The sequence below is a fragment of the Corvus kubaryi genome, unplaced genomic scaffold (genome assembly GCF_017639235.1).
Source record: "Corvus kubaryi isolate FWS band 111438036 unplaced genomic scaffold, C.kubaryi_AGA036_p1.0 split1-131, whole genome shotgun sequence".
Taxonomy (NCBI): Eukaryota; Metazoa; Chordata; class Aves; order Passeriformes; family Corvidae; genus Corvus; species Corvus kubaryi.
In genome coordinates this window covers 20241569-20254864 of record NW_024582073.1, presented here as the reverse complement: position 1 = coordinate 20254864, position 13296 = coordinate 20241569, and the positions used below count along the sequence as shown (strand labels likewise).

Here is a 13296-nt window from a genome sequence, read left to right as displayed (position 1 = left end):
CTGTTTCTGAAGCACACTGTCTGGTCCAATTTTTTTTTTAAATTTTAGTATTTTTTCCTGCCATGCAATGCTGTACTTAAAAGGAAGAAAAGACACAAAGGGAAGATAGAAAAATAGAAATGAGAAATGTCTCATGGGAGATGCTTGCCCTTACCATGTCATGCTAGTTTAAATACAGTTCCCACACATCACATGTCAAGCTGTACTTGATTGTTTTCAAATAGATGGCAAAAATCATGAGAGGAGGACAATGTTCTTCTGTGTGACATATTCTTCTTTTGATATATTGGGTTCTATAGCTGTCAAAACAAAGGCTGTTTTTCCGTCTATTATTACAAATGCATTTGGGGTAAATCTCTTCTGCGCCTCTGTAGTCCCTTGGTTGTTTACTTCAACACAGTGTTATTGTTTTAATTTTTCTAAATCTAGTGGAATGATGAATTTTCATTTTTGCTATGATCCTCAGTAGGCAAATGAGGTTCTTTCTCAGTGGAGATTTAGATCACATCTGGAAATGCAGTCTGTTTCAAGTATTTTCTGCTTTTCTGGCAGGAGGATAGAATATTTAATTTCATTATTCAACATAGGTTTATTCATTTTACACAATGAAAGGAAATTCATCAATAGTGTCCTCAGCATCCAGAAAAATGATACTTACCATGACTATTTCACATACTCAATTTATATTTTATATCTTTCTCATCACTCAGCAATTATTTATCTCTCTGCTGAGAGGTGAAATTCTTCTATTGAGTAACTATAATTTCTCTGAACTCCACAAAGCAATTCAATCCCTGAAAGCAATTGCTTTTACTTAAAGGTGTTTCTTGAGACAAATTCACCAAATACACATAACTGAATAAAGGGTTTTTTTTTCTGTTTTTTTCAGGATTATTTGTTGATGCTTTATAAAATACATAAATCAGTGTTTCTACATCTTAACATTCATTGCACTTATATTAATCATGATGGATTCTTGGAGATGGATGCAAATGTGATAGTACAAGTAAATAGGAATTCAGTTAAAATGCAACATTAATTCATTCCCAGTTGTTATTAAATGTCATAAGATATTAATAGTTTTGCTGATATTTTCCTTTCTAAACCATATGGGGGAAAAAAAAAAAAACCACAACAGTGTGATGTATGCACAGTCATCAAGATAATTATCTCTGAATCTTTTGTACTATTTCACTGTAGTGTTCCAGACCTATATTTTTGGGAAAGCTCAAAGTATAGATTGTAAAGGTGGTGATAGACTGTATCCCATTCCCACAGAAATCAATCAAAGGTCTTTGATTGGTCTTCCATTTGGGAAGTGGACACAGTGGGAACAGAAACAGGCTTAGTACCATGATATATGATTTCTCTTGCCATCAATAAAACAGATTTTCTCATTTATCTTTTCCTCTGAGATGTTTAAATTTTGAATGTCAGCTGATTCAAATTTTATGTTCAGGGAATCCAGGCACTGAGATGATTTGTGTTTAGGGCACTGCACTGGGACTCAGTAGATCTGAGTTTGTTCTGTCATGCATTTCCCATGTGATCTTATGCAAATCCTTTATTGCTTCTTACACAAACTCATCAGTAAAATAAGGTAATGTTACTCACTCTTCTTGTTCGAAGGATTTGTTAACATTTGGATGGCTTATCTGTAGCAGATTGCTGGGGGCCATGTGAAAATGAACAATCTTATTTAAATGTACTGCTTTACATATATATCCTTCTTTCATTTTATGCTTCTGTATCTACTGCTTTCTTACAGCCCACTCATGAGACTCTTACTTTCATTCTTTTCTCTATAAGCAGTCTTCCATGAACTGGCCTTCTCCTCCAAACACAGGCTCAGTGTGGGTCCTGGGTTTTAAGGCAGGTGATGTGTATGAGTGGAGATGTAAGTGTTAGAGGCACCATGTGAGTTACCCTTCATGTGGGTAATCGTTGGTCATCCAGCTGACAAGTTTGTGATTGGGAAAGTAGATATTTGATGTATTTTTGTTCCAGATGATGTTCACATAAATGATTCAGGTGTAGGATTCTCAGTCACAGAAATTCATCCTGATTTTGGTAGTGGGCGTCATTTACATAAAAGCCTAAGACTGCCATTCCAGATACTTCCTTGTAAGTATTCAAATAGCAAACCTAATAGCATGCATAATTTTTTTTAAAGGAAATTGTATTAGTATAGATTCACCCAAAATTATTTGCATAAATACTTCTGTGTTTGCCACATGTGCCTTTGCAAAAAAAGTACTTTTTTTTCCCCAGTCTTTTACCTTAAGCTACATCTATTTTTTAGCTTAAGTTGTATGATGGTAAAAGCCAGTGAGCCTTACCTGGAGTGAGCAGATCTGAGCTGTGCATTGTTCCCTCTCAGTCTGTATTATCTGGGATAGAGCAGTGGTTTCAATAGCAAGTTCAGGAGATACAGCTACCTGCTCTCTGTCAGTTTCAATGAAGCTGAGAACTCTATATCCCTGCAACACTGTTTCTTTGATGTGTTTGCACAGCATGGACAAATGGTGACCTGCTAATGGCATCTGCAGTAAAACCATGCAGACTTTGAGTTTGACATTGCTTTTTGGTCTAAGTGGGCCAGGTATGGAAATTTAAAACTGCACTACTACCAAAAAAGTGAGTATATCTTTAAAAGCATTACATGTCTGTACATTTGCATGCTTCCTTCAAGTGAGAGTCATGGTTTACCTGCAGACATCTGCATTTTCCTTGATGAAACTTCCGTTCAGACATTGTAGATATAAAGCCAGCCAACATGGAGGACCTGACGGAAGTGATTACAGCCTCTGAGTTCCATCCCCATCACTGCAATCTCTTTGTCTACAGCAGCAGCAAAGGATCCCTGAGACTCTGCGACATGAGGGCATCAGCTCTCTGTGACAAACATTCCAAGCGTAAGTCCTTACTCCATTGAGCCCCAGATGTCATTAAAATCTTACTATTCACAGACAGCACGTAGATGTGTGCATACCCCAGTGTATTAGTTTCTCACTTGCAGGCACATTTGACAAGAAAAGAGCAAAAAGAATTTTATTTCACCTGTGCAAGTATTAGCTATGACCTTGGTAACTAACAGTCATGTCTGTGTCTGGTTGCCCTTATGGTTCTTATTGCAGGGATCGGTGAAGAGCCCAGAACGCTTTAGCAAAAGAGAAAAGATTCCTAACAAATCAAAGAGGATGAGGAAGTATTTAAGTAGATGAGAATACTGCTTTGAATACACAAGTACTGTTCTGAGTGCTGCAGCAAGTAAATTTTAATTGTCAAACTGCCTTCAAATTTCGAGTCCGTTTTCTGAATTAGGAAATCTCGGTATCCTTCCTAAAAATGTAGTCCAGTATTCCCTATATGTATTTTTTCAATGTTATGTTAGAACAGACTCAGAGGAAATGCAATAAGTACTGGGGGGAAGGAGAGAATAAATGAAAATTGTGTTGGTATAGAAGTTATCTGTCCTACGTGATTTTATGTGGCTGTGAAATTTTGAGATGAACAACTGATTCATGATAGTTTGTATCTGAAATGTACGTAAGAAGGAAGTAAAATTTTAAAATATGTGACTGTTCTCAAAGTAAAAGTTGAAGAAAAATGCATGTTTATATTGCCTTACTGTCAGCTCTTTATGGTCTAGAGAAGACAGACTGTGGTTCTTCCCACCAGTAATATGGCATGCCTGGGCACTTTGCCTTATGCAAACGACCTGTTTGTTCCTAATCTTCTGAGACTGACAATGCCTGGACAAAGGCATCATGTGCTTGGTTCCTGAGAAGCTGAGAACCTCATGAATGAACTGTGGTAGCTCTGTTTTAGTAACCTTCAGGTCTAGGACTCCTCCACGACACCTCCAGCTCACAGAATTGGGTTGTCAGTTTCTTTTGCAATGTTGAAACACTGGAAGGAAATTCAAGAGAAATTTTTTTACTACCAGAGCACATAAGAGGTTTTATGTCATTCAGTGCCTACTTGAACCTGTTTGAGGTAGGCTGATCTTATTAGCAGGGGCAAAAGGAGAGGAAAAAGCATGTGAAGAATTAAATGAGAACTAAGTGGTGAACAGATTTTGTACATAAGGTATTTTTAAAACTGAAGTGAATATAGTAAAAAGCCTATGACTAGGCCTTTTGACTGCAAGGAAAAATGCACATGCTCAGAGCCCCTTAGGATGTGGTCTCCAATTATAGAAAATAACCTTCAAGGACAATTTCCTAAGCAGAGAAGTGTTTTACCTTTGTTAGCTGTATCTCCTTGTACTTGTAGGGGGAATTCAATACCATGAAGTGAAATGTAAGCATGACACAGTCTGACACAATGCTGTGAGTTATCCTGTCCCACTTAATTGTTTTATTTTGTAGTACTTCCATTTCTTCCTGCTAATAAGGCCTCCATGCTCCTGTAACTCAATGCCAAATGCCAATCAGAACTTATTAAAGCCACAATACAGAACACTGGATGAAAGAAGGCATTTTATGCCAGAAGGGAGCACAAGGTCTGATGGTCATTGATTAAACCCCATTTTCCAGATCTATGAGTTAGAAAATAGCCATTTAATGTAGCATTGCTGCACTGAAGTCAAGTCAAGCTCATTGAGAATCTGAGTGTGTACAGTACAAAATTGATACAGCAATGGTAGAATTTCCAAAGTGTTAAAAGGAGTAGGCCCATGCACTGCTGATTGGAGTGGTTTCAGTATAGCTCTCAGAGACAAGCAAAGTTAATTATATACAGCCCATAGCAGTCCAAAAGGATGTATCAAAAACAGTCTACAAACCCAAGTTATTTGCATGATTGTCTCTAGTACCTTGACTGTACATCTGATTCCTCTTTACAGTTGCTAAGTTTACATCTGGTGCATATGCATGATCAGTACCCTGCTCTCCTAGCTTGGCTTGTCTTTCAGTCTTTCCCCATAACTGACTTCACTTCTCAAGCAAAACACTACAACTGGAGTCACTGTAAACTCTCATGTTGTGCCACACATCCCTGCTTTCTCAGCACAGTCGAGTATCACTGTGTGCTGTATTTCAGATGCTGTTCCAAGATTGTAATGGATGTACATATTTTTAGGGATGAAAGATCCAATGTAAAACTTACAAAAATACCTGGATAATGAGCATATGTTGTGAACTTTTGCATCTACTCCTTTTTCCCTTATTTATTCAAATCCCTATAGCACTGATAAAGTCCATTTCAGCTTTTGGGGGAAGGGCCCTTCCATTTGTACAGGCTTAGAGAGTGTCATACTGTAAAAATAAATTACATACTAATATCTGTAGTGTAAGTCAACCAACATAGGATATTAATAAATTATAATGTCTTGAAGATTTCTGGTTTTCCAAGCTCAGTGGCAAAATCCCTCTTTTCGGCATCAGTGACAGCAGCACTACAGGGTTTCCCTTATAAATCTTCATGGCTTTGACATGGACGAGATGAGACTACTTCCATATGTACTCGTCCTTGGTACCTCTGCTGAGATTTAATAGCAAGCTGCCAAATTGTGTGATGAGTTGTAATGGAGATATCTGTCCTTTAGAAAAATTATCTCAGACCATCAAATCTATTTGTAAGGCACTGAAAGAATATCAGGTCAGTAGCTGAATTTTAAATGGTCATTGAGATACTGATAAGGTGTGATAAAATGTGTTGTGTCTCTAATGGACTACCTGAAACTGCTTCTTATAACAGCTGTAATAGATCGTGCAGAACTGAGTGAGGATCACAAGAAAATGTTATGTAGCCATGGAAAATGTATATCAGGGAAAGACCAATCTGTAACCACAGAGCAGGTACATACATAATGCTGTTCCATGTTATTATCAGACTTCGCAAGTAGTGGGAGAGGATGCCATCAAAAATGTTCTGGAGAGGAGGTGCCAAAGAGATGAATGTCCCTGCTTGTTTAGAATATTAGAGGAGTGGGAATGAGGAAGGTGTTGTTGCAGTCCACGGTGTTATAGGTAAAGATTTAAAACATTTATGGAAGTCAAACCTCAGCAACAAATAGGGAATTAATTTAAATAATATGGAACTTTTCACCTAAATAGTGTACTTGCCAAAACACCCAAAGATTGCCTTTGAGATGTCATGAGACAACATGCATGGCAGTGCAGTGTAGAAAAAAAGGCAGTATATGGAAATCTGTGACAGCAGCAAAAGTATCATTGTTGGAGTTGTCAGCTGGGAACATTGAAGAAATAAAAGAATTAACCCCTACCTCAAATTCCATAAATTTCATAAATTCCATAAATGCAATTCTCTCTTTAACACCATTTCTTAATGGGGTTAAGGTGACAAGGAAGACAAGCATAGGGATGCTGTTGTAGTAAGATCATCCTGACTAAAAATATACTTACAGCATAATATGCAACTGTTCAATTAACAAATAGTTGCTAATTTGGTTTTTATTTTTTTATTGCTAATATTATGTTCAGCGATCCTCATAAATGTTCATGGAGTTAATATCATTCTTCCAAACAGCTTGTAGGCTAGATGGGTACATATGACTGTTTCAACAAATTATATAATATAAAGCAGTCAGCTAAAGAAAACTGAGCTTGAGCATGTGAAGTTGGAAAAAAATAAAGAGCTTTTTCAATAGTTCATCAGAATTATTAAAACCATTATTAAATGGTGAATATAAACTGTATAGTCATGCAGTATGAAAATTTAAGTCACTCAAGAGTATAACTCACATTGATATTTCATGTAATACCCTTGACATCTTAAAGTGGTTGCATACTTCAGAAGTAGTAATTTATTTAAATTCTGTATGTTGCTTTAAGGGTTTTTTAGTATTCATTTCTTAATGTGTATTTGTAGACTTAAACCCTATTTCTAATTATCCATTACCCATGTGCAGAGTTTACAGCAAAATACTTTGAGGAAAGTAGAGCTGCAATTTCAAGTTCATTGCTCTGTGTGCCATGGTGATCTTAAAAACAGAGATTTTGGGGTTATATAGCATTAGCCTCTGTCACCATGAGTTGGTGCTTTCTGTCCTGCAGACAGACTTCTCAAGCTCCTGACCTCTGGGTCTGTAGCAGGAGCCATTTAGAGCCCTCCTCCCTTTGACCAAGGAAGCCTTTATAGGTGGCAGGCAATCCCAACAGCCATCTTCTCTGGACTCTCCCTGAATGGAGCAAAGCATCTCAGCTGGTGCATCCCAATCCCATGGGTTGGACTATCAGTACCTTAAAAGTATAAAATGGTTTTCAGAGCAATGCAGAGTGAAATCCAGGTTTGGTTCCTGACTCAGACATGCCACCCAAAGCTGAGTGGGATGGTTTTTCCATTGAGAGTTCCTTTTCCACATTTTTATTTGAATTCCGGGCCTGAAAGAAATGCCAGCCTTTCCCCAAGAATAATTGCCACTGTCCTGTCAGTCAGGCATGTAACTCAATTGTGTTATCTGCTGGGCTTTTTTGAGATTGCCTTTGATTTTAAAGAATTCAGAACTGTGGAAACAGCCAAGACAGAAATCAAGGATAATCTACTTAAACATGTTGAATCTTTAAAATTAAATTAGTTATATTTACCAGTTGTTTAAAGCAGGTTGGAATTTCAGAGCCAAGACAGCTTTCAGACCTCTGACTGAATATGGATTATCTTTCATTTGCCACAGAGAACAACCAGATGCGCAAAAAAGCCTGTGACAGACTATCCCTGCTGGATTTGCTAATTAATATTGACCTTTCCAAATGAATGATGCTTATTGTCTGACTGAAAAAGAAACAACTTGTTTTTCTTGTGTGTGAGCTTTACATCTAAAATACACTTTTTATTTCTGCATGTGGTCTCATGTCAGGTTATCATCTGAGAGAGAGGCAGTTCCTTTGTACACAGAGAGGCCCCTGTCAAAGTGATGTCCACTTCAGGCAAAATCTGCAAGGTTTCATGTGACAGGAGTGAAACTTATCAGAGCTTCTGAAATTATTTGACCCTGTGTTTGATGAAGGCTTGTTCTCCTTATCCTAATTCTGTATTTATTTTTAAGCATGCACTACAAAGGCATATATGCATTGCTGATTTTATATCCTCAATGAAAAAATGTGCCCATATCCTGATAATTTTGTAATTATGACTGTCACTAAAGGTCTGTTACTACAATTTCATGCATGCTAAACTAGATCCTGGAACGGATCTTTCCTTGTGCAGGAATTCCACTGAAATTTAGTAACAGATTGCCTTTAGCATGGGCTCCAAAGCTTCCATTCTGCTCAGTTTGGATGAATGTATAATAAAGACATTTAAAACACGGCTAATGAAAATTCAAAAACATTTCTGCAGAAATGCAATTATGTCTATATAGTATTTCCTCCAGTTGTGCAAGATATGTTAAAATTAAATCTGAGGAAGAAAAAACCTGAATTATATACTTCTAGCTATCAAATACTCGGAGGAAAGAGAAAAGCCTGAAGCAATGGTAAATGATTTATGATTGAAGAGGTGTTTCATTAACCCCTCTCCCCCAAGCACACACAGATAAAGCAAATAATTGCTGTAAGATTGATTTAATTATTCAGTCTATTAAAATTCCTGTCTTGTTTGCTTAATTTTTTTGATAGCAACAAATACTGCTTTTTAATGTCTCATGAAACCAGCTTTCAAGATCTTATTTCACTGGGGGAGAAAAAACCCACTTATCACTAGTCTTATATATTAAGATCAGAAAGACTTACACATCAGTTTGGCTGTAGAGCAGTAGTAGTTTTATGTCCCAGTAACTCCTTGGGATTGCTCACAGCATGTGGCATTAAACATGCACGTAAGTCTTTGTGAGACCGAGGTTTAAAGAGGCTTGATCTTCTAGATTGACTTTGTGTTTTTTCAGTTCCTTTTCTCTCTTTAACACCATTTCTCTTTATTAGCAAACTCACTGGTAAAGTTATACTAATCTAAGCAACTCTGTAGTGAAGCTCCCACCCACTGATCTTCAGCTATTGATCTGGCTTTGCCTTTCAGCACTAATGCACCCTCCCTCATGGTTTGTGACAAGCTGCGGCAACTCAGTGCAGATGGTAAAACAGATTCTTAAATATTGATTTGAGGCTCCACTTTAAAAAGCCGTGCTCTCTAGAGGTATTGATGAGAAGCCTGGTTTTGATAGTGGGTCATTGGATAAAGGAATGCTGTACAGTAGGTGAAACTTCAGCCTTGATGTAGGGTCAGAAATTTGCTTTGAGTCAAAGAAGGAAAATGATGTGTAAGTGACCAGCGCACAAAGAGGTGCCCTCTGAATTATATAAAAGCAAGTAGAAAATCTAAGTATAAAAAGGTGCTTTTTTTAGTTTAAAACAGGATAAGCAGCTACAGGCTATGGTAATATAAAATGTTAAACAAATGTGTCTCACAAAATAATTGTATTTAGATTGCTTATGAAAGCAGATTTAAAAACTACTTATCATGTATAACCATATTAATCAGTATAGACCAAGATTGTCACATTAGCAGAATATTCTATTATTGAAAGAGAATTTCCAAGGGAGATGAATGTATGAGTGGATTGGCTTAATACAAAACAATAAAACATTCAGAGATAGTCGAAGATAGACTAAATAATAATGGTAAATCAAATTATTATCATGAATAATGAAGCTAAAAGGCATAAAGAGACCATGAATTTCAATGGGAGCTTGCAGTTTGACTTGATTCACTTAGAATGAACACAGGAACTCTTTTGTATGAAATCCTAAAATAGATTTTAAACAGTGCATACAAATTACTATAGCTGGGCACATCAGAGGTCCTTCTAGCCCAGTGTTCTGGCTCTAATATTGGCAGTAGCAACATCAACTGAAAATGTAAGAACAGACTAAGTGTATAATCTTCACGCTCTGCAGTCTGCAGTTGGAAACTTGAGGTTCAGGGACCTTAGTGGAAGTGAACTTACTGCATTTAACAATACTGAAATGGATGTTTGAGGTTTTTTCTTTCCTTTAAGTTGTGCAGTTACTTTTGAACCTGTGTATATTTTTTACCATTCACAGTATCTTTCAGTAAAGTCTTTAGTATGTTAATTAGGCACAGTATGAAGAACCATCTTCTCTCTGCTTACCCTTTCCTAGTTTCACGTGGTGACCCCTACTTGTGGATTGGAAGAGACAGTGTACACAGTGAACTGTCATTCCCTATTCATGCTTTCCATGCCACTCTTAATTATGACTCCCTCAGTCTTTCCTAGGTTGAGAGACCCCAGTCTCTTTAGCCATTCCTTGTGTGGAAGTAATTTGGTACTTCTGGTTATTTCTATTGCCCATTTTTATGTCTTCTTGAGATCTCTACCACATTGGAGATAAGCCCAGAACTATGCTTAGCTCAAGATGTAGCGTTTCTTGAATTAAATGACACCAAAACAATGGTTTCTGTGTTGAATGTTATGAACAAGTGTCATGTACTTTAAAAAAAAAAAAAAAAAGCATACTTACATTTTGATAGAAATTCAAATGAAATTTAGTTTTAAGGTTTTTATGCTAATCTTGGTGAAATATATGTGATAGAGCAAATTACAGCTGACCCAAGAATAGTGCAAATTTGCCATCTAAAAATATTACAGTATAGTTAAATAATTTGTTATTTTGGTTAAATTTTTTTATTTTTCAGCTATTAGGAAAGCATATTGGTTCTTGTTCCTTTTCTTACTGCGGCTAGTTTGTCAAGACCAATGAAATTCCATACGTTTCAAAGTACTGTTTTCCAATATGTTTTAATCAGGCATTGAAGCCATTTTTGTTTGGGATCTGGAATTAAATAGGGGCTTAGTTTAAATGATAAATTATTTGGCCTGGGACTGAACCTGTTTTCTGTGTTTATGAAATTAAAGCCCAGTGAGAGATTACCTGATCCACCACTGGTATTTGCAGGTCCAGTTGAAATAGACCTGTTTGTGTACCAGTGTAACCCAGAAGTTTATCTGTAATAAGTTCTTAATTCAGTCTAGCTGCAGAGTGTTTGCTTGCTTATATAATAAAAATGAAAAATTGTTTTCTCTATCATGTTCCACCAACTTGGTTTGCCCTGGTCTTCACAGTCCTCTCCCTCTCAGTAACCACACTGCCTCTGTTTCCACTGTTGCCAAAGCTGTCTTCATCCCTTTGTAACAGTGACCCTTGAACAGGAACTGGATGAATTTCTAAATCCATCAGCTGTCTTTGGAGGAAGGGAGAGATTTATTTCATGGTGCAGGATTTCCAATGATTTAAATCTAAGTAACAGCAAAGGCTATAAAATCAGAAGTTTTCAGGACAGGATACAAACTATAAACAGTATCCTCTTAAAAAAAAGCTTTCATAGGTTATTATTTGTTCATAGGTAGAAAGAAAACAGTGGGGATTTTTTGCTAGAGGGAATGAGTCTTTAAAGCTGTTTATAATTTTATCCTCTGACTGATGGAATTTCTTACAAAATCTGTGGAGCAGATTTCTGTTCATCTTCAAGTTTTCCTTCTTGTGATGATTTCAGGAGGAAATATATAGGAGGAAATATATCAGATTGTGACACTGCACCCACCATATAAGACAATTTTAGCATTATTTTTGATAATTTTTAAAGTTCACATATGCCAGAATTTACACCCTGCAATGATTAAAAGCTCTGCCCAGCTACTTGTTTAGAACTGAACTTGAAAATTACTTTGGGTTGTTTTTTTTTTTTTAATTGGATGTATCTTGTCCAATATATGTCAGTTTCAGGTGTGTGGAATCAGGCCCATATTGATGGGAAGTTTGAGGTGGCAGCACCTGTGACCCCCAAAGTACAGATGAGAGCCACAAGGTGTTAGTGCACCACACTTCTTTTAGCTCCTCCTGAGGCATCTGCTTTCTTTTGGCCAGTGTCTTGGGGGGAAGCTGTGAGATGGACCTTTCCACCTACTCTTGCAGTTCCTGGCCATTTTTTTTTAACTTTAGACGTCTGCATATATTTCTGCATGATAAACGCACACATTAGAGATGCCTTTCCTATCCACTGGAAAAGGAAAGTCTCCATTCTGCATTAGATCAGAGAAATTCACAAGGAAACAAGAATATTTTTTAGGAGGGATAAGAGTTTGTTTTTCAGCAGATGGCACTTCCTTTTAAGAAAGAAGCAGCGTATTTTTATGCTACAGATTTTCTTCAGGATTCAGGAAAACAGAGCGCTGGCATGTATCCTTCAATGAACCCATCCTTCTCTACAAAGTCTGGACTTCTCTGAGAAGCTACTGTGGTTTTTAACTTGTGAGCAGGAAGCTGTGCAGAAAGGAATTGAGCATTTTTATTTCCCTAAGCAGACTTCCCAGTTTAGCCATGTATCTGCTGGAGGCATAAGGGGCAGGAACAGTGTCTTCCTGGAAGGCTCCTCTTTAAACACTAGCTGTACTCAGAGATTTGCTCTACTTCCCTCTGTAATCCCATTATATTTCTCTATACCAGAGTCCTGTCATCGAGGTCACATTTAAGTCTGAGTCACGTGAGAACTCAGCACATCATGTTATTTGTGATTCCTATGTTCATTAAGTAGCTAGACAGGTAACTTTGTGTCTTTCACATAAATAGCACTGTGACCATTATCAAGAACAATAGTAATGAAAGTTAAATACCCTTTTGTATGGTAGGTGTTAGTTATTAAGAAATTAATGATGGAATTAGTCAAAGAATATAATAGAATCCATAATCAAATGTCAGCAAAGTTCAGATCTAACAAGATTTATTTAGATACAGAGAAGTAAGCTAGATTTGAAATCTCGTGTTTCGGATACTGGTTGCTCCTGGGTGTAAGAGCAGCCTCCAAAAGATAAGTCTTAATAGTAATAAACAGAAAATGTGTTTTGGAAACCTTGGGCTAGATCAATGGGGTTTTTTTCCTATCAGCGTTGGAGAGGTCAGGGCTGAATTTGAATTGGTTGCCTGAACTGAAGTCCATGTCACAAGGCTGTCCCTTCACTGCTGTTCTGTTTCCAGTTTCTCAACTTGTATTAGCCAAACTGAAGAAAGATGGTGCTTTTTTGCCGTATGTGTATAAGCTTATGTTTATGCTAAACCAGAAATAGCCAAGTCCCAAGAACACTCTTTTTCATCTTCATTTCCTGAGGCTAATGGCCTTTTCTGGTTGCTCAGGCAGGTGCTGGTAGTTGCTAAGCTTTCTCTTCTTTTCACTGGGAGCTGTTCCTTAATTTCCTGTAAGAATTTTCCTGCATTGGTTATGCTGACTAGAGGAACTATCTCCAAAGAGTTGCTGCTACTAAAATTTCTACTGCTATCTTTATTTCTGTAGTGATACAAGACTTTCATGCCTCTGTTAGTT

At 37.1% G+C, this 13296-nt stretch overlaps 1 protein-coding gene across 7 annotated transcripts in view; it reads left to right on the top strand.

Moving 5' to 3' along the window:
- PPP2R2C (protein phosphatase 2 regulatory subunit Bgamma) overlaps positions 1–13296 on the top strand; it is a 210000-nt gene that overhangs the window by 177057 nt on the left and 19647 nt on the right. For all 7 annotated transcript variants that reach the window (XM_042053871.1, XM_042053872.1, XM_042053870.1 and 4 more), the window contains one exon: positions 2751–2915. In XM_042053871.1, the coding sequence (XP_041909805.1) occupies positions 2751–2915 (165 nt within the window). The remainder of the gene's footprint in view (positions 1–2750; positions 2916–13296) is intronic.